Raw genomic sequence first — 26,423 nt, forward strand, 5'->3', positions numbered from 1 at the left:
ACCCTTCCTTTGCTCTGGTCCTGTTGTTGTTAAATTCTCTTGTGTTGCAGTGCCACAGTTCTTCCCCCGTCACATGTATCAATCACTCTTTTCCTCCTCGCTGAACGCACAATTCACATCTTCTCCTTTCCACTCTCCGCTCAATTTCTCGTTCTTGCCATTCCTGTCATTCCAGCATCTCTCTCTCCCTCCTTTGCTTTATATTGTGCAGATTCTATTCCTTATTCCCCTTCTCTTCCCTTGGCTGTGAACTACCCGTCTATTTCCCCCTATTTCATCTGTCTCTCCCTGTGTCTAGCAAGCGTGATTTCCCCTCAGACGTGCTTCTGGTCAAGTCCGGCCAATTTCCTCGCCGCCTGTCCAAATCATTCCTTCACAATCTGTTTCCCCGGCCTGCTCACTCCATCCTTTCCCCATGTATCCGCTCCTCTCTTCCTTATTCATCCCTCAGTCTTACATCTATCTTCTCTGAGATGACTCCCGCCCGCTTCCCCCTCTTCCCTTCCTCTGCCTCAGCTCTTATTACACCATCGCTTCATCACTGGTTTCCCCCTTCCCCTCACTCTCTCCTCATGTGAATTCCTGCAGGGGGGACGAGTGTGCTTGTTGTAGTATAAATCATTCCCTGTGCATGCCGACACTACCAATTACTTAAGAATAATGAACTGGTTCTGGAGCACGCGTGTGTGTGTGTGTTTGTGCTCTCTCGCACACAAACCCACCCAAGTAAACAAAAGGCCACATACAAATACCAAAACCATGAATCTGCTTTCTTTCTATTTTAATACGAACCCTGTGCACACGGAGGAAGAGCGGTGGTTACTAAAAAAAGAAACACATTTGACTTTTTTGGGAAGCACAAAGCACCGGAGAGCAAAATCTGGCAACTTCAGGTTGGAATCTGAGGCTCAACATCGGGCTGATTCAGCATGAGCTTTCGACAGTGATGTCATCAGCCTGCGCCAGACCTTGGAGGCCACATAGATTCGAGCGACCCTTCAGGTATATGTAGTGTTTCCATAGAAACATACCCTTAATAGTGCCCTGAGGTGTGTGTGTGTGTGTGTGTGTGTGTGAATGTGTGCCGTTTACACTCTCTTATGCAAACATTTAGCACGAGGGTCCTTTGTGCACCCTCACTTCCCCCGCCCACACACACACACACACACACACACCCTTCTCTCCCGAGGAGCGCACAGTTTACGCGCTAAGATCAGTATCTCCCGGCGCCTCGGGGAAGAGCCTCCACTGCTCAAACAGGACACATCCCGGATAATGAAAACAGGATCAACACGAGTCACGGGACGCACGCCCTCTCTGTCAACGCTGCTGAGCGCCTGTGACCCACAACAGAACAGAGCACTGACACCGAGGTCTGACAATGACCCATTTTCAGCGTCGGGCGCCCCCGAAGTGCACGACAAAAGAACTCGAATGCCTCGGAAATATCAAAATAACTCATTTGTAATCTATTTTACCTTGAAGCTCGGTCCTCGTGGATGTGACTGATGTTGCGTTGCGAGGAACGGGAGCGGGCCAGGCTCCGTCCCGGTGAAAAGGAAAGTCCTGAAGTGACAAAAATGTCAGGCCAGGCCGGACAGCCGCTCAATCAACGTCTGTTTAGCAAGTCTATGCCACTGGAAAGCGCATAGAAATGAAACGCAGGCCTGTATTCATGGCTCACACTCTAGCCTTGTGATAAGCCTCTCAGAAAAGCATCAATCTCTTTCCCTGACACACGGGTCTTGGATGAGAGCTGTAACACACAGATTGCACGACGGAGACGCCGAAAATCTTGCATTGAGTAATTAGGTAATTACAAATGTTGGTTTAATGAAGAAACTGTGTGCGCTGGCTTCGGTTTCAACAGCTGAGCGGAGCAACACGAGGCAATTATGAGTGATTACTCAGAATAAACTTGAAAGTGCTACATGTGCACCGCAATTATTACCACATTAATTCGGTCACATTTGCATGATTACCATAAACACGCAAAAAAAAACGAACGGCGAGGGAAGACTGGCAGCACGGCCTCCCATGCTGTAAACGCAGCACCTCCAACACGCTTAGGCTCTTAAGCAACATAGGAGAGAAATAAATGACTGGCGAGGCAAAGGTCATGGAGGCCAGAGCTGAATAATATATCGTTATCAACGTGCAATATTAATATGCTGTTTTTGGAAGAATGCTTAATTTTCACTGCCCTTCAGGTTCAAGATTCAATACATTTATTGCCATGTCAACAAGTTGATAGGAATTTGTCCTGGTAGACTCTCCGACATAAATATCATAAACAAGGACAGTACAGCAGCACATCATGTTCAAAAAGACGAGCATAAACACAAGCAGACAGTAAACAATAAGCAATACGCAATACCCAGCGGCATTGAAAGTGCATGCAGTTATGTTAAAGTGCTACTTACAATGTAACCTGTATATACATAACCATTAAAGTCAGTGCAAGTTCAGCTGTCTGATAGCCAAAGGGTATGTGCTATAATATAATAATATAATAAGTGAGAACCCATAATCATATCTTATATCATATCACTATTTGGCGTAAATATCAGGGTATGAAATTTTGTCCATATGGTGCAGCCCTAATGGAAGCAACAGGGTTTATGAGAATTTTTTTTTTTTTTTTTTTTTTTTAAAGTAGCACCACATTCTCATAAGATGATGTCACAGCCGGACAACTTCATACCGACGTCAGAAATTTGAATTTTTTTTGGCAAATATGATGGAGTGCACAAATCAAAGGGAAGTGAGCGGCTTGTGATGAGCGGGTCAAGGCCCGGGCTTTACGACAGTGCGCTGTCTGCTCCTCCTCCTCCTCCTCCTCCTCTCTCCTGCAATAAATGCCCTTTGACTCTGCCCTGCATGCTGATTGACACCTGTGTGCGCCGCACTGGTGCAGTCGGATGTGTGCATGAATGTTCGGGCCTGTGTGTGTGTGTGTGAGTGTGCAGACACACACGCTCCTCACACAGAAGGGGACCCTGTTCTAGCGGACACAGCCCAGGAAGCATTGCCGAGCCAGAGGAGAAAGAAGCCTCTGTGTGTGTGTGTGTGTGTGTGTGTGTGTATGAGTTTATGCCTATTCACAAGTGCAGGGAGACCTACAGATATATACACACACACACACACACACAGACACACCTTCCTTTGTTGTGTTGCAGGTGAAAATCGGGGACACGGTGTATCTTCCACCAGGAAGAGTCATTCTTACATTTATCCTTTTGATACATTTTTGGGTCAGCTCCAGCAGTGGTTGGAGCAGTGATCCTCTTTCCCTCCCTTTACACTCCCCACCCCCAAAAACACACTCAGCAGCATGTCCTAACCCAGCTGCCCTGTGTAAGGTTTGTAGCTCCTGCACAAGAATTTCACTCGTGCCTCCAAGAATAACATCGATTTGACCTCAAAACAATATTTAGATTCATGCTACTGCACTTTCCCACATGAAAATGGGTTAAACCCCCTTAAAGTCTATCAATTCCTTCTCTCCAGCACAGGTAGCAGAGCGATATGTGCGTGTGTGTGTGAGTGAGTGTGTGTTATGTAATGTTTTGTTGGCAGGTGGATGCGCAACAGTGCCTTCTGGGCCGGGGCCAGATGTCAAAAGAGCTGCGGGTTAGATGGACTTTGCCACTTCAGCAAAGAAAGCCCACTCTCTTTCACTGTCAGCAGCAAAACAAGCTCTCTCTCTCTCTCTCTCTCTCTCTCTCTCTCTCTCTCTCTCTCTCTCTCTCTCTCTCACTCACTCACACACAGCAATCTTTGATTAGTCAATACTGCAGTTCATAATGAACACAACTGAGTTAAAACTGAGTTTGTCTTTGCGATCTCGCAGAAAACTGTAGCAGAAATGCACATTAGAACCAGCCTGCCTTATCAAATTATTTACAAGTGTGCACAGAGGGAGAGTGATTGCACATAACACACACACACACACACACACACACACACATACATCACCCTGTGTGTGATTTCCACTGCTATTCACTCAATGGCTTCTGGTAAATTAAATCAATCATTTCATAGCTTTTAAAGGGGGGAAATAACCCAACTAAGGCAACTCTCAGTACATGAAAGCTTTTTTAAAGGGGAGATTCTAACATCCACAAGCACAGCATGAACTTTAAAACCACACATTAAAATGCATATCCATTACACCCAAGGAGATTAAAAAAAAAAATGCTATAAAGTAAGACAGGGTCACGGCTGAAAACCAAAGGTGCCTACTGCAATGTTCCAGGATTCTTACAGGGATCTTCCTGTAGCTTTTCAGCTCGGTTGCATTTTACAGAGGCTGAAAAATCCAAGCGGAGAGCTCCTCGTCTCCAGTGAGCAGCCCAGCCTGTTCATGTCCTCACGTTAACATATAGGCTGCAGGTTAGGGGGGAGAAGCCACTGTCGAAATACATGATCCTGGCACTTTTCCAGGCCACCATGCCAGTGTTAATACGTTTTCAGGTAACATTTACACATTTGTTTTGAAACATAAACAATAAATTAACAAGGATGCGTTTGGGCATGCAGATGAGGAGCATTTTAGATGACTTGTCCTTTAGACCACTAGGCAGACAATAGCCTGACAGTCGGGGTTTGGTTTGATAAAGTCAAATAGTGGAGATGCAGAGGCAGGGAGGGGGGAAAAAATGTGCCAGGATGTGTAGCCTACTGCAGCATTGTAATCCAAGCAGCCTCGGAGCCTGTGTGGTATTTAACAGAGCAGGATCCCACTTACCTCCCAGCAGCAGGCGCAGAACACAAGGTCAAGAGCGGCTCGGTCCGGCGGCCGCGACACTCCGCCCGCTCTCGGCCGCTGAAGCTCCCGTGTGTGGGTTTACCTGTTGCCGTACAAAGGATGGTGGTGCTCCCACACCAGGCTGGCAGTCTGGCTGCTGGAGAGGGAGGAACCGCTTCGGTGGCCGGGGCGGGTGTAAAATGGAAATGGGCGTCACCAGCGTCAAGCGCGAAAGAATCACACGGCACTTCCGGTGATTGCTTACAAAATAAACTCACATAAAAGCTACAAGCTACTTTTTTTTTTTTTTTTTTTACTTTTGGAGATCGAAAGCACACTTGAGGAGTAGTTTGCATATGGTTACCTCGCGTATCATAGTTGCAACACAATAGGTATGTACAAAACAGCAGATGGCCTACAATAAAAAATAAAAATAAAATAAAATATTATTCACACTTAATGGCAATTTTGACAGCTCAAGCTTTGATGCCTTCAATGACCACACCAGTGGTTTTGAATTTTTGGCCCATTTACCTCTGACAGACCCGATTTTACTAAAGATTTCACAACATATCCACAATTATCTTGATTTTCAAATTTGAAGTTTTGGTTGAAACACCCACCCAGTGTCAACATTCATAAACCACAGAGCTGATAAGTCATTCACTGTGTAGAGCAAATGTTTCCCCAGGGACTATTTTCCCTGGCGGAGGGAGCGTCTCGCCTCGCCTACTTTCAAGTCATGAAAACACAACAGTGTTGCTGCTGCTTTTAGGAAAACTAATGTGGACGACTTTATTATAGTGATGAAAAATCGGTGTGCAGATTGTTTGAAGTTCCTCTCAATATTGTAGTGGAGTGAATGAAAATCAATGGCTGGATATACATTCTCTAGAAATTACGCAAACATACAAAATCACTTGCATGGGCCACTGAGTTGATGCATCGCGTATGACAGCACGTTTCAACGTAACACATCATGCCTTTATTTTGAAGGTAAAACATCTTATTCCGGTTTTAATACAGCTGTTTGTGGTAACTTGCGAGCAGACGTTTATATCTGCCTGTTTGATAGGCTAATCGTAAATTAGTGAGTGTATGTGCCAGTTAGTTAGGGCTTCTTTCAACTATTGAGCTACCTCATGATTATAACATGAAATGCACAAATTATTATTAAATATTTTTAAAACTTGTTCATGTTACGGTTTATTTAGAGTCCAAAGCCACTGTTTCCAGTCCTGTCCAACTTGTGCTCTGAGGCAGGCTGGAAATCTGACGATCTGCATAGCTGCATTTTCCCAGGCTCAATGGTTTCTGTTTGGGATGGTCTTTGCTGCCCCCAGACGGAAGAAACAGCACAGCACGTCTAAGAAGATATATTATTTATTATATGCACAGATGGAGGAGACATTCTACAAAAACATTTGACATGCTGGGCTCTTTCTCGAATAATGGAAAAATGTTAAATTTACTGAAAATGCTGGGTTGTTGTGCTCTGAATAGGACACAGAGGCAGAAAAGAGATGTTTTTATTAAATGTTTTACCACCAGGGCATTGAAATGGAAATTTAAAACACAAAATGAAACAAAAACATGAAAGTAGTCCACCAAGATCCAGGTCATGACGCCACCACACTGTTTTAAAGCTAAGGTGCCACTGGTGCAGTCCCTGTATGCAGCGAGGGTGTGGCTCACATATTTCTTATAAAACTGCAAAAACATATGTTGGTCATACGAATTCTGTTTGTTTGTTCATACCCAAATCTCATTATTTTTTTACTGTCAAAATTTTGCTCCTTAGACCTTCAGCCATTCATTTTGTGTAATATTTTGACTTGACAACCTGTTTCAACAACTTTTGCCACTAGATTACACAAGTTTATTTTAAGAAACAAAGCTACTGACATCAGTGTAACTGCATGTGCTATTTTAGTATTTGACTCCCAGTTCTGTGTCTCCCAAGCCAAACATAGAATGAAAGTTTTATTTTGACGCTTCCAAGTCCTTAAACACGTACTACGTCAATGTAAACAACAGATAGATACAAACAGATACAGAAAAGGCCAACCTCGTGGGTAAAGTGTCTGCCAGTCTAAGTCAGTGGTTCCTAACCCAGTCGTCAGGGACCTGCTGTCCTGCAGGTTTTTGTTTCGGCTCTGCTCTTTCACACCTGATCCATTTGAGGGCCTCGTGCTGATTGGCTGACACAGATCTACCTGAACAGCATGAAGGTGCATGGGTCTTAACTGGGTCAAGCACCAGAGCGGAGCTGGAACAAAAACCTGCAGGACAGGGGATCATTGAGGATTGGGTTGGAACCACTGGTCTAAGTCATCTCACTGGAAATACAAAAGGAGAAGGGGAAAAGCTTGAGGAGGGAACAGAGAACGGTATGACAGCAAAGAAGATGGAATTTGTCATGATGGAAATGAGAGGGGCCACAGCTGGGTGTCAGTATCGTGCCCCTGGGCGAGACCAGCTCTGCTATGCAATGTTTGAACAATTACCTGTAGAAACCTTGGAAACAGCGTTGGATTTGGTCAATAAGATATGGAGAGAATGAACAATGATAGCTCAGTGGAAAACTGCATTGATTTTACTGTCTGCCAAACTTGGGAAAGACCCAGCAAGTGCAGGAAGCTACAATCTAGCAGCCTCACTGGTAAACTAGTAGAAAAGATGATTGTTCAAAGATTTTCAAACAGGTTAGATGAGAAAGGAATGCTTCAGCAAATGCTTAGCAAAGTGGATTTCTTGAAGTAATGACAGACAAAAGATGAAAGAAATCATAGCTATGGTTTATTTTGACATACAGAAAGCTGAAGACTCAATAGTGAGAGTGACCATTGCTAAAAATGGTCGCACAGCAGTGGAAAGATAAGCCATGTCTCAGAAGCACACTAAAAACTCAAAAATTGTGAAAATATTAAGTCAGTATCCTTAGGAACATACAGACTCAATTGCGTGCAGTTCTCCAGTTAGTTGTTGATGGATCTTGCAAGGAAAGAACAAAGTTAGTCTCAATATAAAACAACAAAAAAGTCCCTCGACTGGATCAAAGAATACATGCAGGTCCGTCAGTCCACAAATGAAGACGCAATACCTCACATGCCAGTTTTACATTTGCAAATAAAGGAAGTGGAAGGATATAGGCTTTTTGTTTTGCACATGCAAATCATGAGGTAGGCTACTGGGCTATCAAAAAGGAAGAAAAATATATGCAAAACATGTACATGGTCCATTTGTACAAATTGTTTCTCATTTATTTAAATAAAAAAAAAAAATGGATTTCTGTAGCTTATAGTGACAGTAGAGAGAGACTGAGGTTGTTTTAACATCCTAGGTCTTTATGTGCTACTGCAGCCCCCACCCCCACACTGTGGATAGATGCTTCTATTAAAGAAGTTACATCAAAGATACAGAGACAGCAATCAAATTAGAGATTTAAGTAGTCCAAACTACAGGCCAAGCCAAGGCTATGAACTGACACATAAATTGTCTTAAAACATCTGACAATATATCTTCCCAGAATTTCCAAAGCCACCACAGCTCCTGTTGTTGTGTAAAAAAGGAACAATGAAGCAAAAATGTACATTAATAAAAGAAAAAAGTAATGATATAAATCACGCTGGCTTTTTAATGCTCTAGCACATTTTTCTATTCAAAGTGACATGTAACCAATATGCTTAACAGAATGAAAAAGGCAACAGTGTAAGAAGAAAATAAATTCTAGGGCGTTTCTAAAGGAAAAGGAAAAGAAAATGTAAATATTGCAAACATTCCTGAATACCAACAAGATCCTTGATTCATTTCAATCAGGATTCAAAGGCCACGACAACAATGAAAAAGTTGTGTTGAAGGTGACAGATGACCTGGACCTGTTACTCTCTGCTAACCCTGAGGAAAATGTCATTCTGGTTTTACTGGATCTTAGGGCTGCCTTTGGCACTGTGGATCCTTTTGACACGTTTCAAGCAGTGGGTCGGTGTTAAGGGTACAGACTGAGGTTGTTTTAACATCCTTGAATTTATATTAAAAAAAAAAATACTGTAAGGCAGAACCTGTTACAAATATTTAAAATTGCGACAATAAAAATGATTTTACACTCCAGATGTCAGGTTTAGCCTATATACTGAGGGTAATGCAAGCAGCATTAGAAGAAAGTACACTTTAAGACAATTCTAAAATGTATGGATGTTCAATAAATGCGAAAAAAGGAGAGAAAAAAAGCCAACAGAAATGATTGCTGAATGAGTCGCATCAAACAAGTCTGTGCTTTAAAGCACAACACTGACATCTCTTTAGCCATCCTCAGTAAATTAACTAGAATATAAATTCTCTCTGTAGTCGATACACCTCCTCAAACCTGACCCTACTCATACAACACACTACAGGAGTTTCAATTAGTTTCAATTTCATCAACACCACCACATCATCATATGTGTAAAAATATGATACAAATGACTTCTAAATGGGTCCATTATGTCACAAGATGTTTGTGGTAGCAGTAGTAGTTACAAGTGCCAAAAGTAACTTTTGTTTCCCTGAATCCTCTACCCAAGTTGAAAACCGTTTGTCATCTGCTTCTGATATGGTCAATTTCAGAGTATTAATGATCATCTTCCTGCTTAATTTCCACTTCAGTTTCTGGGTGGGATGCATCTCCATGATGCCAACCAGTCTGAATTTCAACATGGTCATAATATGGATCGTATTGTTCTTCTTTAATGTTCATGCTAAACGATTCATTGTCATGTACAAGCCGGTCACAGTCAGAGGTCATTGTGCCGACACTGACCTGTAGGATGGACAAAGCATCTACACGGGCTTCCTCAGCCTCAGTTGTAGTGATGCCTGCTGAAGATTCTGTGCCACCATGATGGGAAGCAATTTGCTCATTTATTTTGATCAAAGGTTTGGCTTCATCAAGTAAATAGACACAACTCAAATCTGAATTTAGTCTTAGTGCCGGAGTGCGTCTGCCCTCTTTTTCACATTCACTGTCTGGATATTCAAATGAAAACGTTTCATTTGTTTCACTTTCATCTCTGATGGAATCCTCTGAGTCGCTGGAACTGAAAACAAAAGGTAACTCAAAGACTTCCTCTGCTTTGTCCAGATTTCTTTGATAAGACTTCACCATGGTTGTGACTTTCTGTGTAACGGCTAAGGAAAATTCCCAGCACCTGTGATTTTGTGAACTGAGATCAAAGTTATAGTTAAGGATGTCATATAGGACAGATGGGATGTAAGCTCCTGCTCTGGTAGCCACATATTTATGTATCTCAAATACTACAGCCCTCGTCAATAACTTCAAATCCAGTTTTGCTTTGGCTGCTGATTTGGATTCCACATCAAGGTCCAGACCAATTTTCTTGCACAGAGGAAAGAAGTTTCCTTCACTGTTTTGATGTTTCTTTGTTGCTCTGATACTCAACTTTGCTTTTCTCAAAGAGGAATTCTCCTTCTTTTGTTGCAGAGCCAACTGTCGTTCTTCTGTTTTTTTCTTCCATTCCTGACATTTCTCCATAAAACAAGGATTTTTCCAAATTTCAGAAGGTTTTCTTTTGCTTGTGCAAAATGAGACAACCTCACTCAACCAAGCATGTCCTGGATGACTTCTGTTAATGTTGGTGAAGAACTGGTTGGAAGGATTGCTCTCTCTAATGTGTATGCAAAGATTGAAATTGTGTTCAAGGATATCATTGACAATTTGCCTTCTGAATCCAGACAATTTCAGTGAAAAAGAGGCCACTTCTCTCATAACCCCATGTGTCAATAAATGCAACCCAAGTTTCTCCTGTGGCTGGTCCTCATCCACACACAGGCTGAGGCCGATCTTCTTGCATTTGGGGAAAGGGTTCATTCCTGCTCCCTCTGTTCTTGGGAGGGTTGAGGACAGACTCCAGGTACGTCTTTGTGCAGTGTCCATCTTGGCATGTGGACTTGGATGATGCTGGACATCAGATTGAGATTCATCCATTCCATGACGTTTAAGATTTCTGTCTTGATCACATTTTGGGCAATACACAGCTTTTACATAGTCTGACAAATCAATACAGCTGAGGTCAGGGAGCTTAAAAATCTTATTTTTCATGGAGTATAATTTTTTTGGTCTGCTATTGACTTTAAGTGTTGCCATAGTTTGGTGTGCAAAGGCATGACGTTCAAGGTCACTTTTTAAACCAAGATCAAAATTGTACTCCAGTATCTCTCGGACGAAATGCCTTTGGGATTCTTGCACCGCTGTTGCAAAATTGCCAATTTCCAAGATTACAGCATTTGTCAGTAATTTTGGGTCAAGATTTTGTTTCACACCACATCCGACATTGAAATCTATGCCGATTTTCTTGCACCTAGAAAAAGAGTAAAGTGGACAGTCCTCCAGATGAGGCACTGAAAGGATTTCTTGAGAGCGCCTGTTGCGCAATGTCCACAAAGTTTTCTCTTGTTCATTTAATTTCTGCTGGGTCTCAGTGCAGCTGTCTAAATGATCTGTGATTTTTGTCTGTGAAGGAACAGTGCTACCTGAATCTGACTTGGGCTCACTGTCTTCATCTGATCTCATCAGCAGTGGGAAATATTTTTTTGGATAGTTTTTTATACATGTTGTTAGATTCTTATGATCCATCACAACAGGAATTTGTGCAAGAATGTATCTGGCAGTATCACTTTCTCCATTTTGCAAATCAAGATCATAGTTGTGATCAAGGACATCTATGATGATCTGCTCAAATGTTCCACATAACATTTTTGCAAAGTTTGTCACTTCAATCATCGCTCCTTTGGTCAAGACACTGAAATCCAGTTTCTTGTGTGTTTCGTGTTTTTTGACATGCAGCTTCAGACCGATTTCCATGCAGTGCGGATAAAGGTCCACTTGTTGCTCTGGAACAAGTTCATTACAATTTGTAGAAGGCACAGGAGCAACATCTTTAACTTTCATTGTAGAAACCCTGCTTATTTTAGGATTAACACTCATACAGCAGCTGTAGTGATATTTGGGATTAGTTGTTAATTTAAGCTTATCAACAGGAAGTTCAAAAGCTTCTTTTGAGAATCTGACCTCATCTTCACATTGTGTCAACTGTCTAACTCGATGCATTGTTTCACATGCAAAAACATGTCTCTGCTGTCCACTGATGAATCTCAAATCAAAATTGTACTCAAGAATCTCCATGATGAATTCTTGTTGGGACGAATTCATTGCTACTGCAAATTTACAAACTTCAAGCAACACACTATTTGTCAGTGAATGAGCATTAAGCTTCTGTTTTACCCCAGATCCAACACTGAAGTCTAAGCCAAGTCTCTTACATATGTGGAAACTACAGTAATTCTTTGCTGACCTGAGGAAGATTTCATTCACACGATGAGTACGCAGCTTCCACATCAGTTGTTCTGCTCCTGTTTCCTTCTGTTCCATGGTGTCACTGTCGTCAAGGTCTTTGACATTTGTTGTAGTCTGTCTTGGGCTTTGACCTTCAGATTGTCCTCTGTCAGAACAAGTGGCCAAAGCCGGGCTAAGATCTGGGTTTAAAGACAAATGAGCTGATGAGCAGTCAGTGGGGCTGAGGAAAGTCTGCTCCAGTACTTCTAGAGATCTCATCTCTGACTCTCTTGGTATGTTCAGGTTTGGAGAACCATTCTCATTTTGCATGCTTTCTTGATAATGATTATTTTCTGAGTCTGAAGCATCATCTGACTCCAGGTCAGAGTCTTCTAGTGGACACATGTAAGAATGTACATCACCAAGACCCTGGTCCCACGGTGTAGTGTGACTGGTAGGCACATCAGTCTCATTCAAGGCCATGTTTTTTGTCTGCTTACTCTTTACGTCATACTGCCTTCTTTTCATTACTTCCTTGTGGTGATATTTTGGGGCAGGACCTTCAATGTTTTCTGTTTTACTGAGTAATGTTTCGTCTCTTTTTCTTTTAGAGGGATTTACATGAGATGAAAAAAACTTCATTTCAAGCAGACTGGTCTTTGCTCCATTACTCTTTTTAATTTGTGCTTTCTTTGCCAGAAGGCGGTTCAAGTTCCTCAATGCTTCATCTCTAGCATCCAGACTTGTAAAATCAAGTTCAAAATTATGCTCCAACACATTAAGAATAATTTCTCTGCTGAATCCACACAATATTCTGGCAAAATGCTCTATTTCTAGCATCACACCATTTGTCAACAAACCCATGTCTAGGGTTTGCTTGGATCTATAGCCAAGGTTGAGACCAATTTCTTTACAGAATGGGTAGGAGTGGGGGAAAACATCTTCTTTTGATTCTTCTGTTGATGCCATACGTGGAGTTATGTCTTCATCTCCTTGTTCAGCTTCAGCAGCACAGAGTCTGTCCAGCTCCCTGGGGACGCTCTCAGCAGTATCATGTTCAGCAGTTGCCAGACTCCAATCAGCGTTGTAGATATCTGAAGATTTTGGATTGGACATTTGAGTCAGAGAGCCGTGGTTATGCCCTGCCATGGATGATGTGTCAGGAAGGCTGAAAAGCTCATGTTTGTCTATCCATGGTCTTTTCATTAATTGCTTTACTTTAAGTAGAGTTCTGGTACAAAAATCACTTCGCTGTTGTTTGCTCTCCAGTCCAATATCAAAATTGTTCTCCAAGACATCAATGATGAACTGTCTTTTACTTTTGTTTACCAAATTAGCAAAGTCATACACTTCATACACAATCCCATTGGTCAACAACTGTAAATCTAGTTTTGGCTTTCTTTGGGATGCTGCATTAAAATCTAGTCCTATATTTTTGCAGTGATAGAATGGATCAGTTGAAGATCTCATTGCATACATGACGCGCAGCTGCCATAGCTTGCTGAAATCCATCCTTTTTTTTTCCAATGCTGAAATTTACATTGAAGAATTATTCAAATTCATTGCTGTCCATCACATGGTAGAAATTCCCCCACCATCTCGTGTTTTCCCAATGGTCTCCAGTGATGAAGTCTAGGAAGGAAAAACAGCAGTCTGAGTACTTTCACATTTCAAATAGCATTTCAAAGTCACAAAAACTGCATTTCTACCCTTCTACCCAACTACCCTTCAAAATGTTTAATAAATACGGATAAGCATTATCTTTTCAAGAAAGGAACAGAGCACTTTCTGCAGTGTGAGACAGGCAATACTCTAATGCTATTTTACAATGGAAAATGTAAGAACCGCTCAGAAATCTGTAAGTAAGTGGCAAAAATTCTCTTCTACATACCAGTGGGCATAGACACAAATTCCAGGGGGGTCAAATGGTCAGTGTCCCCCCCCCTCAAACGTTTCCACTTTTGAAGTCATTTCTCACATAAACACGACACTTTTAAAAGGATTCTTAAAGCAGCACCCCCCATGTATCCTGCTACATGGTTTGATCCTGAGTCCTGAGTCCGGACTGTCCCTACAACTCCGGTGCAACAAGTCCTCACTCAGAGACTACTGGCTCGCAGCACAGAGATACATTGTATCCGCGGCCGCGGGGCTCCAACGAAAACTCCACAGCTGTGTCAGTGTACCTGAACGCATCCCGCCTCTCACATCAGATGTTTACTAGAGCGGGACATTGACTACGTTTACATGCACACCGTATTCTGGTTCCGGTCAATATTCCAGTTAAGGTAACTGTGCTGCAGCAACTGGAATATTCGGTTTACATGTCACTTGGCATGCCCCCGTGTTTCGGCGTATTCCACTCTCTTACGTAATGCGACACTCAGCCATGGGGGGCAGCAGTACGCGTATAGGCGTCTGGTCTGCCGGAAATACAGACGAAGAAGTCTTCTTCTTTTTCTTCTGTCGCTAGTTCTATGTTCTATGTTTTTCCTCCATGATATTTAAGTCTTTCATTAGCTGAAGCCAGATTGCAGTCTCCTGGCTCTTGCTGCTGTTCACCATGCCGTTTTCCCCACTTACAGGTAACCATAGCAACAAAGACGCCACAGAATTCCTTGCAGGTCGAGCATGCACAGTCGTGACTGAATATTCCAATTAGGGGCATTTTCCAACTAAGGTGTTAACATGCCCCAATATTCCGGTTGGAACAGGCATATTCCAGGGGTCTTATTCGGAATTCTCTCCAACCAGAATATGACCTTAATTGGGTTCGGTGCGTGCTTACATGACACGTGCGCAACCGGAATATTGTGACTATTCCGGTTATTACAGGAATAAGGTGTGCATGTAAACGTGCTCAGTGTTGGACTGTAAAGTTTGTCAACACTCGGTGGATTATCTGAGGAAACAGACCACTGTGGAGCATCTTAAGTCCCAAAGACACGACAACAGAAAGAAGAGTGGTTTGGGTCAGTCACATCTACTAACTACTAGCTGGTTAGGTCTGAAATCATTTGAAATGCGCCGTCGTCACCGCTGATCTAGTTTCTGTCATGCTGACACCTAACAGCTAACTCCCAAAGCTAAACTCCGTAGCGTGCAATGGTGTTGCATGTGTGTGTGTGTGCGTGCGCACATGTTAAAAAAATGTTATTTTTGCTCCAAACACATTGATTATAGTACTGGATAGCTGTCTAAAACCTTAAAAGGAAAAAAAAATATCACTCCACAGAATCCCACAGATTTTCCTCTTGAATCACCACAGAAAACCAAAAAAAGTCAATGGATTCTGTTTGGGTTTGCAGTAGCGGTTTTTGGCATGGGCGAAGTGGGCAGGCGCCTGGAGCGGCATTTTTTTAATGTCATGTGGGGGGCGGCACGAGCACTAAAAAAATAAAAAATCATCAGCGCCACAAAGCTGTTTTCTATTATCTATGCAGCTGCAGGCGCCCCAGCTTGATGAAAAGGTGCCGTGCACCTAGGGCTGGCCGCCGCCCGCTAGAGGTGGAGGGGCGCCGGCTAGTAACATGGAAGGGCGCAAGGCAGTAATTTCGCCTAGGGCGGCAACATAGGCAGAACCGCCACTGTGGGCTTGTATATAATAATAAGTCATCTAAACAGAAAAGCAGTTGAAAGAGATGTGCTCAGGTATCTTCAGTGTTAACCCACCTGACAGCAGACAGACACACAGAAAGCTATTCATGTACATTTGTTGTTCATGTTAAAAGTTGTTGATGTTGAATGTGCAAATTGCACTCACAGAAACACACAAATCCACACACAAACTGTGTTGTGGACATAACAGAAATGAAAAGCCAAGCCATAAAAGACTATCACTGCACTTACCTTTTGATATGTTTGGTGAAAATAAAACAAATGAAAGAGAGAAGTAATCAAGTATCATTAATGCTGTCATTTTGTCAACTGGCCCCTGGCCCCTTTCCATTTTCCTAAAGTGGCCCCCAGGTTCAGGTATTCTAGAGTGTCCCTGCCCTGAATCCTGCCAAAATAATGAAAAGGCTGCTTATGTAGGCGCAGCAGCCAAAGAGGGCACAGACTGGTGACAAGTAGTGTATCGCGTGCGACTATTCTAACTTTTGCATTCTATATTGTACATTGGTTAATATTGGTGTACCCCCCTCTCTTGAGAAATTGAGGACTTGACCCCCCCAGTGGTGGAATTGGATTTGTGCCCCTGCAAATGGGTGACCTGGTGCTTCACAACACTACATACTAAGTTAACGATACGGTTAAACACAAAAGGAAAAACAATCTGGTTCTCTGCTGGAAAAAGGTAGTTTGCCCTCTCTGAGTTGGAATCTTTGTTCCAACCCTCACCTCACCATCTTGGCTGACCTCAGCCTGCTGCTGCTGCGAGCCGCTCCAAGATGAGCACCGCAAAATTAAATTTTTGAATGACACAAACATTTTGGAGGGTGGGGATAGTATTAATAAGTTGCTTAAAATTCTTCAGATTTGTACTCATTGACTCATCTACATTAAGAGAAAATTGAACAAACTAAGGAGCCATGTCTGTAATTTTAACAAATAATATGTTGTTACAACATAACATTTGTTTAATAGAATACAACGATTTGTTACAGTGGCAGTAGTGCTTGAAACACCTGTGTTCATTTGACTTGGACCGGGAACACACTCATCTTCGTGTTGATGAGTCGACTTGAGCGTGCTGTCACAGGGTATATGCAGGAATCTTGAAGTTAATTTTAATACCTTTTTAAGACTTTTTCAAGACCCTTTCAATATTTTTTAATACCTCACCGCACAACAACGGAGTACGTTTTACCACGGATCTTTTGTAGCCGGAGATATGTTGCTCAAACACTTGGTATGTAGTGTTAGTGTATGTTTATGAGTTGTAGAACATAATAAATTATCTTGAAGGAGTAGATGCTAAATTATTATTTGTTTTAAAAATGTAAATTAATTATCAAACGGACCTAACAATTCAACTACCATGAGCAGCAGTATGCCTGTGTGAATGAGCAGTAGTATGCATGTGATAACATAGATTGAAAAATAAGCCGAAGTGATACCGCTTCTCTAATAGACAAGCTAAGCCAGTGTGCCGCTGTTAGCCAGTGAAAATAGAGCGGAGTGGCAACTCTTCGCTTTGTTACACAATCCATGTCAGTGCGCTGCTGTAGCCTGGACATTGTCTTTGCCTTTTGGACTCGTACGGTGCCGGTGCAGTTGTTGTCATTTTTTTTCTTGGTGGTGCAGGTGCAGGTGAAATGACTGGAGGGGTTGTGCCACCCAGATTTGCTTCCCTTCATGTAATTTTCCCCAGACATACATTCATATTCCACACAAAAACAGCATTTCATTCAAATTATGTCAAATTCTGCGTTAAAAATAGATTCCTTTTTATTTGGCTAATTCCACGATTCCGTCCGCGATTCGGCCCTAGTTAAGTTGAACGCATGGATTCATATAACATTTCGGTGTGTTCGTAATATGCACTGGGAGCGCCAGAGTGTACTTTGTGCTTTTGAATTTCCACCCGCCCGCTCGCTCTGGTGCTCTCAGAGACAATTTACGAACGCACCCACAATAGCCTAGTTTTTTATGTACCTGTTCATCTTTGTTTTTTTAATAAAAATGAATAAATTCACAAACTTTTACGATGTTTTTGGGAATCAAACTCTTGGACAGCTAATTCAGAAAAAATACTTTCAAAATTTAAGACTTTATAAAGCCGTGATAAGACTTTTTAATACTTTTTAAGGGTCTTAATTTTCCCAAAATTGATTGATCACCTTTTAATACTTTTCAAGACACCGCGGATACCCTGTGTCAGGGGAAGGGGAGGCCGTTACAACCAGGGGGCTACCGCTCTGGGCATCACTCGTACCCGCGGCTCTAGTGCTTGGAACGCCTGTGTGGGTATCCATTTGACTTGGACCGGAGGAGTGCCACTGATGGTCGACTCAGGCTGTCATTCAATGCATTTTAAAAAATGCTGATAGTTTCGTCTATTTTTCAGGAGGCTGGAGCCGACAGGGCATGAATTATTTATTTCAATTACGTACGGATACAAGTATGAGTCTCCTCTGTTCTCCTGTCTCTGTCTGCTTGTGAATGTGTGCGCACGTGTGTGACTATTGTGTGATTAGAGCGGACTCCCGCCCTCCTTCTCACAAGACAGCAGAGCACATTCCGACAAGAAATTATATAAATTAGATTATTAACCAACCTGAACGTATTTAGTTTATTTGATAAAAACGCGGTCTAGACATATGCTATAGAAATGTGACATTAAATTATTTCTGTTGTGATCTTATTATTTTTTTAATTTTGAAAATTAACTAAATTCAATTAAATTCATTTAGCGTGACTTTCAGGTGAGGTGGTAGGCTCCATTGGTGAGGCGCTGCAACCCGCCAATAGAATGAGGGGAAACACTGCAATACATGGCGGTCCTTTCTTTTCTTTTTTTTTCTTCACCTGCTGATTCTTTCTCTGAACTGTCATCAGAAATTAGGGATTCTGGTGGCACAGGAGGGTCTGACTGATCAATTCTATGGAAAAAATTAATGGATAGTTTGTGTCATTGTCACAAAGCACCAAGCAAGGGGGCTTACAGCCCAGACACAGGTACAGGACATCCTGCACAGAAATGTCACCATTATGTTGTTTTGGTGAAAATAACCTCGCAGTAGCTTTCCACTCTAACCTCTCTCAGCTACACAGCCAAATTCTGGCTGCGTCCTGGTGTTCCATGTGATATATGATGATTGAAAAATGAGGGCATATTTCCAAGTTTATCTCTGGCGGAGATAAAATAGAATATGAAGAAGCGGTGGTCATAGTTTTAACACTGACCACTTTGACCAATTATCCAAACTACATTATTAAAGATAATCAACCAATCATAACCGAAACAAAACAAGCCGCACATTTATTTAACAATTATTTTGTCAATGTTGGTTCTAATTTAGCAAAAGAAATTGTGGATCCAGTGCTGAAAAATGATGTTGATGAAAATATTATTAACATAAATCCTTACACCATTTTTCTGAAGAGAATTACAGAGAGGGAACTAACTAATGTGGTAAACAATTTCAAGAATAAAAAATCCACCGACTGTAAAGATATTGATATGGCATTAGTAAAAAATATGATACAGAGTTTTCCCTGCCTTATAATTTCTTAGGCGCACCGCCTAGACGTTTTCACCGACCGCCTAGATCAAATGAACGAGGAAAGGGGGAAAAAAACAAACATCGACATATTCAGTCTGCGGCTCCTTTAGGAATCTGTTGTTGATGCTAGCTTGGATTGTCCGGAGGGAGTTAGGCGGGTTCTGGGCCATACGTCATGAAATACTGACAACGGAATTAACCAATCACTGCAGCGAATAGTTTCTGCGTGCACGCTGAGAGGATGGCTTTCAGCCGCGACATATCCGCTGTAGGCTAGGCGGAGGGGGAATGTATGAATCGCCTGGCGCGAAAAACACAAGCGCTCGCAAATACCAGTGATACAATGACAACATAGCGACTTTCCAAAATACCCCCAAGTGACTTAATAACCTAACGTTAGTCAGAAACTTATTTATGTAACGCTTGTTGTGTTTGTTTTTGTGCTGATATGCCGTGCGCTGGCCGTCCGTCTCTCCCTCGTTCCACTTGCTGATACAATGACAACTTAGTGACTTTCCAAACTCCCCCAAGTGACTAAATCCCCTAACGTTAATCAGAGACGTATTTGTGTAATTGTTGTGTTCATTTTTATGCTGCTATGTCGTGCGCTGGCTGCCTTCCCATCTCTCCTTCGTTCCACTTGCTGTTCGCTTCGCTTTTCACACAAAAGCACCCAGCCCCCCCGCGCAGTTGACAGAAGTTGTGATTTTGATTTGATAATCATTTATTGTCCAGCCTTTTTGTATTAATTTCTGTACCTTATTTTATTTCCTGGTACTGTTTGTGTTTGTACCTATTTTGTCAGTATCTTAGATCTTGCCATTTATGTTTGTGTGTGGAGACATTTAAATAAATAAAATAATTAAAAATAATTAAATTATAAAATGTTAACCTAATGCCCAAATAAATCAGTTAATCAATATCTGTGTTTCCCAATAACTGCCTTTTATCAAAATGCAGTTTGTTAAACACTGAAATTGTTATAGTAGCTTCTTGATTTGTCTCAAAGAGTGCGGGGGTCCAACCTGTCAAATCTGACAGGTTGGCCACGCCTCTTGCCGTCACTATATAGCGTAGACACTATGAATCTTCATGGACTATAAACACCTCTTACCAGGGCTCCAGGGTGTGACCTATTAGGTCGCATATGCGACCTAATTTTTTTAAGGTGCGAGTTAAAATTTAATTACGTCGCGTCGGTGCTACTTGCAGGAGGACGAGTGAAAAAAAAATCATTTTTTTAATCTCTCATCACTCCCGTGGCTATGTTAGTGCAGTAATGGTTGTGGTTGATAATAAAAATATTAGGCTACTTTCTGGCTCATTCCTGCGACTCCTATCTCTCCTCTCTCTCGCTCCCTGTCTCTGCCTGCCTGTCTGTCTTAATGCGTGACGTGCACAGACGTACACGCGCGCGTACACTCAGCGCGCTCACTGAATGATCACCGACGATCCCGCTAAAAAAACTAAACAAAGAAGATGAAGCGGTCTATCGTTGATTATTTTAAGAAAAAGAATGTGTCAGAGGAGGCTGTTGATGCTGGAGGGTCTGAAAATAGGGAAGTGACAAGCGAAGTCGAAAAGCGGAAACCGAGTCTAAAAGGCAAAGAAACTTTCCAGACTACAGCAACGCACTGACATAGATTGTGTAACAAAGCGAAGAGCTGCCACTCCGCGCTATTTTCACTGGCTAACAGCAGCACACTGGCTTAGCTTGTCTATTCAGAGAAGAGGTTTCACTTCGGCTTATTTTTCAATCTATGTCATCACAGGCATACTACTGCTCATTCATTGGTAGCTGAATTGTTAGGTCTGTTTGATAAGTAATTAACATTGTTATAACAAATAGTAATTTAACATATTGTTACAGTAAAAAGTACTCTATCAACCCTCAGGTGAAATAATTACTGATGCATCCTCTTGTCATTTTTGTTCAATCAATAACATATCATTTCGTGGTTTTATAGAAGTATCGGATCGTGACTCGGTATCGGCAGATACTCAAAATCAAATGACTCGGACTCGGGGGCAAAAAACGTGATTGGGACATCCCTATTTTCATTTTTATGTTTTGTTTATATGAAGAAGATGATCTATTTTGTACTGCTGCTGCAGAGAAATGTAAAGTTCAAATTAAAATATTTTGCAGACAAGTTTGGGTCATTTTTAATCTTTAAATTTCATCAACATGATAAGGTCATGCATTAATAACACGCTATACAAAGAAAAATATGGTGCTACCTAATTTCTTTTGGTGCTACTAAATGAAAAGCTAGGTGGCACCAGTGCTACCTGTGAAAAAGTTAGTCTGGAGCCCTGCCTCTTACCCAACTAGAGACCAATTTCTCTTCTCCCTCAAAAATCTTAGAAAAATTATTCATCCATAGATTTGATCATTTCATAGAAAAACAAAATTTATTAACTGAACATCAATATGGGTTCAGAACTAATCGATCAACCACACTGGCAGTAATGGATCTGGCAGAAAAAATAACAACAGCAATAGATAAGAAGGAATATACAGTAGGGGTATTTATAGATTTTAAAAAAAGGCATTTGACACCATTGACCACAATCTACTCCTGAGAAAACTGGACAGAAATGGGATCAGAGGGATAGCATAGTCATGGATCAGAAGCTATCTCGACAATAGACAGCAATATGTACAATTAAATGATGAAAAGTCTGATTTACTGAGGGTTACATGTGGGGTTCTACAAGGTTCTGTGCTGCGTCCAAAGTTATTTATTTTATATATTAATGATATTTGTAATGTGTCCAGGCTGTTACATTTTGTTTTGTTTGCTGATGACACGAATTTACTGTACTCTGGTCTAGATCTGGGGCACCTTCTGGATACAGTGGAGAAAGAACTTGCAACTTTGAAACAATGGTTTGATATAAATAAATTGTCATTAAATTTAAATAAAACCAAATACATAATATTTGGATATTGAAAAATTCAAAATCAAACACAAATAATGATAAATAATACTGAAATAGAGAGAGTCTATGAAAATAAATTTTTAGGAGTTATTATAGAATACAAACTAAGCTGGAAACCACATATAAATTATATTAAGAATAAAATATCAAAATCTATTGCAATATTGAACAAAACAAAATACATTCTCAACAGAACTTCATTACATCTATTGTACCGCTCTCTCATAGACCCATACATTACTTACCGCGTGGAGGTCTGGGGACACACTTGCAAAACAGTCACAAATCTAATTTTTATATTACAAAAAAGAGCAATAAGAATAATAAAACAGAGCTGCTTATCCGGAACTGCACTGCACATATCATGTATAAAGTGAATAATAACATGCTTCCAGAAAGTATCCAGAAGATGTTCCAGATCAGAGTGAATAAATACCAACTGAGAGGGATTTGCATGTACAAAAAAAACAAGAACAAATGTAAAACAAAGATGTATACCGTATTTCACCAATTTATCGCCGGGCCGCAAATAGCCGCCTGGTTCTTTTAAACGCCTGGGGTCTGCACCCATTTTGCGTATTAAACGCCCACCCGAATAACCGCCGGGGCGATTATTTGCATTATATTGAGGTAAACCCAAAATAAGGCTACTCACCTTATTTTTGCAGAAGTAAACAGTTAGCCGCACAATAACTGTGCGGCACTTCCGTTTTCTGTCAAAATAAGAGAGGAGCTAACGTAAGAAAAAAGGGTGTACCGTATTGTACCATATTGTTAGTACTTTTGTACTAAAAAATATGTTGGACAGTAACTGTCATCACAATAATGTCCTGGTGCAGGTCTGTGTAAAAATAAATAAAGGCCTGCAGCGAATAGCCGCCTGGTTCTTCTAAATGCCTGGGGTCCAAGTGGATTTTGCGTATTAAACGCCCGGGCTATTAATTGGTGAAATACGGTAACAGTAAAAGGTGTAAATTTATGGAATAATTTAGAAATAGAAATGAAAGTATGTAATACACTTAATAGAATTAAAAAGCTATTTAAAAATAATATTATTAGTAAATATAAAACAAAATTATGAACACTAGTGTACTTATGGACTGCCTTGGGACCCTTTGTATAGATACACATATTTTGTTCTTGTGTCTTTCATTTACTTTACTTTATTATTTAAGTGAGCAGACGAAATATTAGTAATGCAAGGATAGCCAAAATAAGCTAAGGCTTCTGCCTATACCTTTTCGGTTAGTGTTTATTTGTATACATTATATATTTGTTTTGGTTTCCCACTGAAAGGAAATGAAATATTATTTATTGTTTAAATATTTGTGCATACGTAATTGTCTATTCATAGGTGTATTTGATTTCTGCCGCTTGAAAATGACCAAAATAAAACATTCATTCATTCATTCACTTAATTTTCATAATATCGCTGTTTGAATGAGAACACAGATCCAGGTTCACTGGATCCACTTTCACTGATATTACACACACTGCCATCTTTAAAAATACATGTAACCCACATAAACCTAAGCATGAAAATGACGCTAAACATGCAGGGGGGTAACTCTGACTGTCTTTGATCACTATGAAACAATCTGACAGTTGCACTTTGCAATACAAAAAAAAAAAAAAAAAAAAAAAAGATAGCCAGCAGTTTAAAGCAATAAAAGAACAACACATTTTCCATACCTCCCCACTCAAGGTCACGGAGGTCCGGAGCTCTCAGCACCCAGTTGGTGGGAGGCAGGAAAACAGCCTGGACAGGTCAAACAAAACAACACATAAACAGCCTGTCAGTTTACAACCAGATCACTAATAAGAATAAGTAAACAGATGAAGACCCACAGAGGAGTGGAGAGCGATGAGGAGAGATGGGAGACAGAGAGAGAGAGGATCAGAGATGGTCGAGCAACACAGACAGTGAATGGAGAGAGAGGATGTAGGGGCCATTTGCCTTTGTTGTTGACATGTAATACTATATATAATATAATAATAATATATTTTCTTTATAAATATATTGGAACTATTATTTGGAATACTTCAAGATGCTCATTAGAGGCACATGGTATATGTAGGGGCTTCAGTGACAGGACATGAGAGCACAGGTGGGGGGATTTCATTTCCACCCATGTGGTAAAGGCAACAGTGGGAAACTTCAAAATTCCTATTACAGTGCAAGAACCGCAAACTAATGTTTTACAAAGGTGCTGACTGATGCAGCTTCTTCATGGTACGGGCTTGACACACACACACACACACACACACACACACACACACACACACACACACACACACACACACACACACACAGGCAATAACCTGAGCTGTTACTGAGAGAACCTGTTTTGTGGCTCTGGAGCTGCTCTATCTTGTGTTCACCGACCTCCAAATCATGTCTTCTTGGTGTCAGCACTTGTTTATAATAAGCAAAAGACTAAACTGAGACATATGTGTTCCTGGAGGGACCTGAGATGTTAAAGTGATGGCCGGGTGGGGGCCCCTGTCCCCGGGCACCACACTGTGTCAACACGGGGAAGGAAGTGGAAAAACCACAGAAGCTGAACGGAGTGCAACCAAAAAAGCGACTAAAACACGGAGGTTTCCTGCACACACGCCCGCTGTTTCATAACCTGTTACATGCTACAACTTGTCGTAGCCTGGCTCAACGTTAGCACAGGACAAAACAACAACTTTGAACCCGCTGATGTACAATTGCAACACGTAAACCACCAACACTCCGACATCCAGTTGTGATTTGAATGGGAAAACCCATTATAGCCGTTCACTCTCAGTTGGGAAAACATACCAGGTGTATAAACTGCGACCAAACAGCTGTCCTTCTCAGTTACAGCTCCTATTTACGAGTCCACGGGCAATTTCTCGACAGAAAAACTGAGTCCAAATTCAGTCTCCAAACTGTAGACCAACGTGGAGCAGAGGAAAAAAGTGGTCCTGATCGGCGTCTTCTTCTTTGTATTTTATGGCGGGTAGCAACCAACGTTAAGGTGCTTTACCGCCACCTACAGTGCTGGAGTGTGAACCAGAGTCATCTATTCCCACTACAAAATAAAGAAACAATAAATAGATAAATAAATAATTATATTCTCTTATTTAGCCCTGTATCTTTCATAAATTGAATGAGTTTCCCTAATCCAACAGTTAATACACTTTTCAATGTTAGATCTTGTATTCCAATCCGTCTAATCTCGTTCTTTAGACCGACTCTCTCTCTAGAATACTTGCTGCAATGAAGAATGACATGTTCTACTGACTCATCCACTGACCATACATCGCAAAGGCCTGTTGGATGTTTTTTTGAGCAAGTGAAGCTTTTTATTCAACCCAGTGTTACCTACCCTCAACCTTGTCATCATGCTTTCTTCTTTAGTGCTCTTTTTAACTGATATCACCGTGCCCACTTCCCGTTGTACTGCATTTAAGTGTCTTCCCACCTCCCCATTATCCCATACATGTTGCCATTCCTTTCGTGTAACCTTAAAATTAGAAAATCCTGTTCTTCCTGTGTGAATCCTGTTAATACTGGAATAAATGTATGATATACGGTATGTAATCTTTCCTCCACTAAACTCACATCTCCACAACCTTTATGCAGTTTCTTGAATGTGAAAGTCAATATGAACTTTTGGATAAAATCAGGGTGGTGTTACTGTTAATTGCACAGCAGAATTAAAATTTTTCTGACTTAATTTCATGTCTGCAGCTGCTCTTCCACAGTGTTCCTGATCGGCGTCTTCTTCTCGTTTTATGTTTGGAAAACAACCTTCGAGTGCTCTACTGCCACCTGCTGGACTGGAGTAAGAGTCAGGCGGCGGCAAATCTCTCCTCCTCAGGCTTGTAAAGGGACTTGGCATCTTTGATGGATCACATGTTGAGGGTTGTGATAAACAGCTACCAAACGCAAATCCAAACACTTGGAATGAACTCCACACCTTTTATTTTTATTATTATTATTTTTTTTAATTTGTCATGGAAAAACGAGGGGAAAGGCCACACCAGGCCAACAAACTGCTTTTTAGTCGAGTGTCCTTACTTTTGAGCCTCTGAAAATGGGGTGACAATGTAGAAAACTCTCTGTAATTCCTGAAAGATTATTGCCATGTTTTTGTCCAGTCCCTTAAATTAAAGCTGAAAGTCTTCACTTCAATCAAGTCTTGATTACTCAATTTCAAATCCACTGTGGTGGTGTACAAAAGTCTGAATATTG

The 26,423-nt window shown here is 41.2% G+C and overlaps 2 protein-coding genes across 4 annotated transcripts in view; both read right to left on the reverse strand.

Moving 5' to 3' along the window:
• The window catches only part of itsn2a (intersectin 2a), a 48,552-nt gene extending 43,628 nt beyond the window's left edge, over nt 1-4,924 (reverse strand). Inside the window, exon 1 of the mRNA XM_030047686.1 lies at nt 4,751-4,924. The gene's annotated coding sequence lies outside the window, so the exon portion shown is untranslated. The remainder of the gene's footprint in view (nt 1-4,750) is intronic.
• A 2,474-nt stretch (nt 4,925-7,398) lies between these two features.
• The window catches only part of LOC115356499 (uncharacterized), a 42,388-nt gene continuing 23,363 nt past the window's right edge, over nt 7,399-26,423 (reverse strand). Inside the window, exons 1-3 of one of the 3 annotated variants that reach the window (XM_030047684.1) lie at nt 25,005-25,154; nt 23,888-23,954; nt 7,399-13,712 (exon numbers count right to left, since the gene is read on the reverse strand). In XM_030047684.1, coding sequence (XP_029903544.1) covers nt 9,360-13,592 — 4,233 coding nt within the window. In that variant the 5' untranslated portion in view covers nt 13,593-13,712; nt 23,888-23,954; nt 25,005-25,154 and the 3' untranslated portion in view covers nt 7,399-9,359. Of the gene's footprint in view, nt 13,713-23,887; nt 23,955-25,004; nt 25,155-26,423 lie in introns of those variants that run through there. The other 2 variants (XM_030047683.1, XM_030047685.1) reach the window with 2 other exon arrangements.

This window comes from Myripristis murdjan, chromosome 24, assembly GCF_902150065.1.
Source record: "Myripristis murdjan chromosome 24, fMyrMur1.1, whole genome shotgun sequence".
Classification (NCBI taxonomy): domain Eukaryota; kingdom Metazoa; phylum Chordata; class Actinopteri; order Holocentriformes; family Holocentridae; genus Myripristis; species Myripristis murdjan.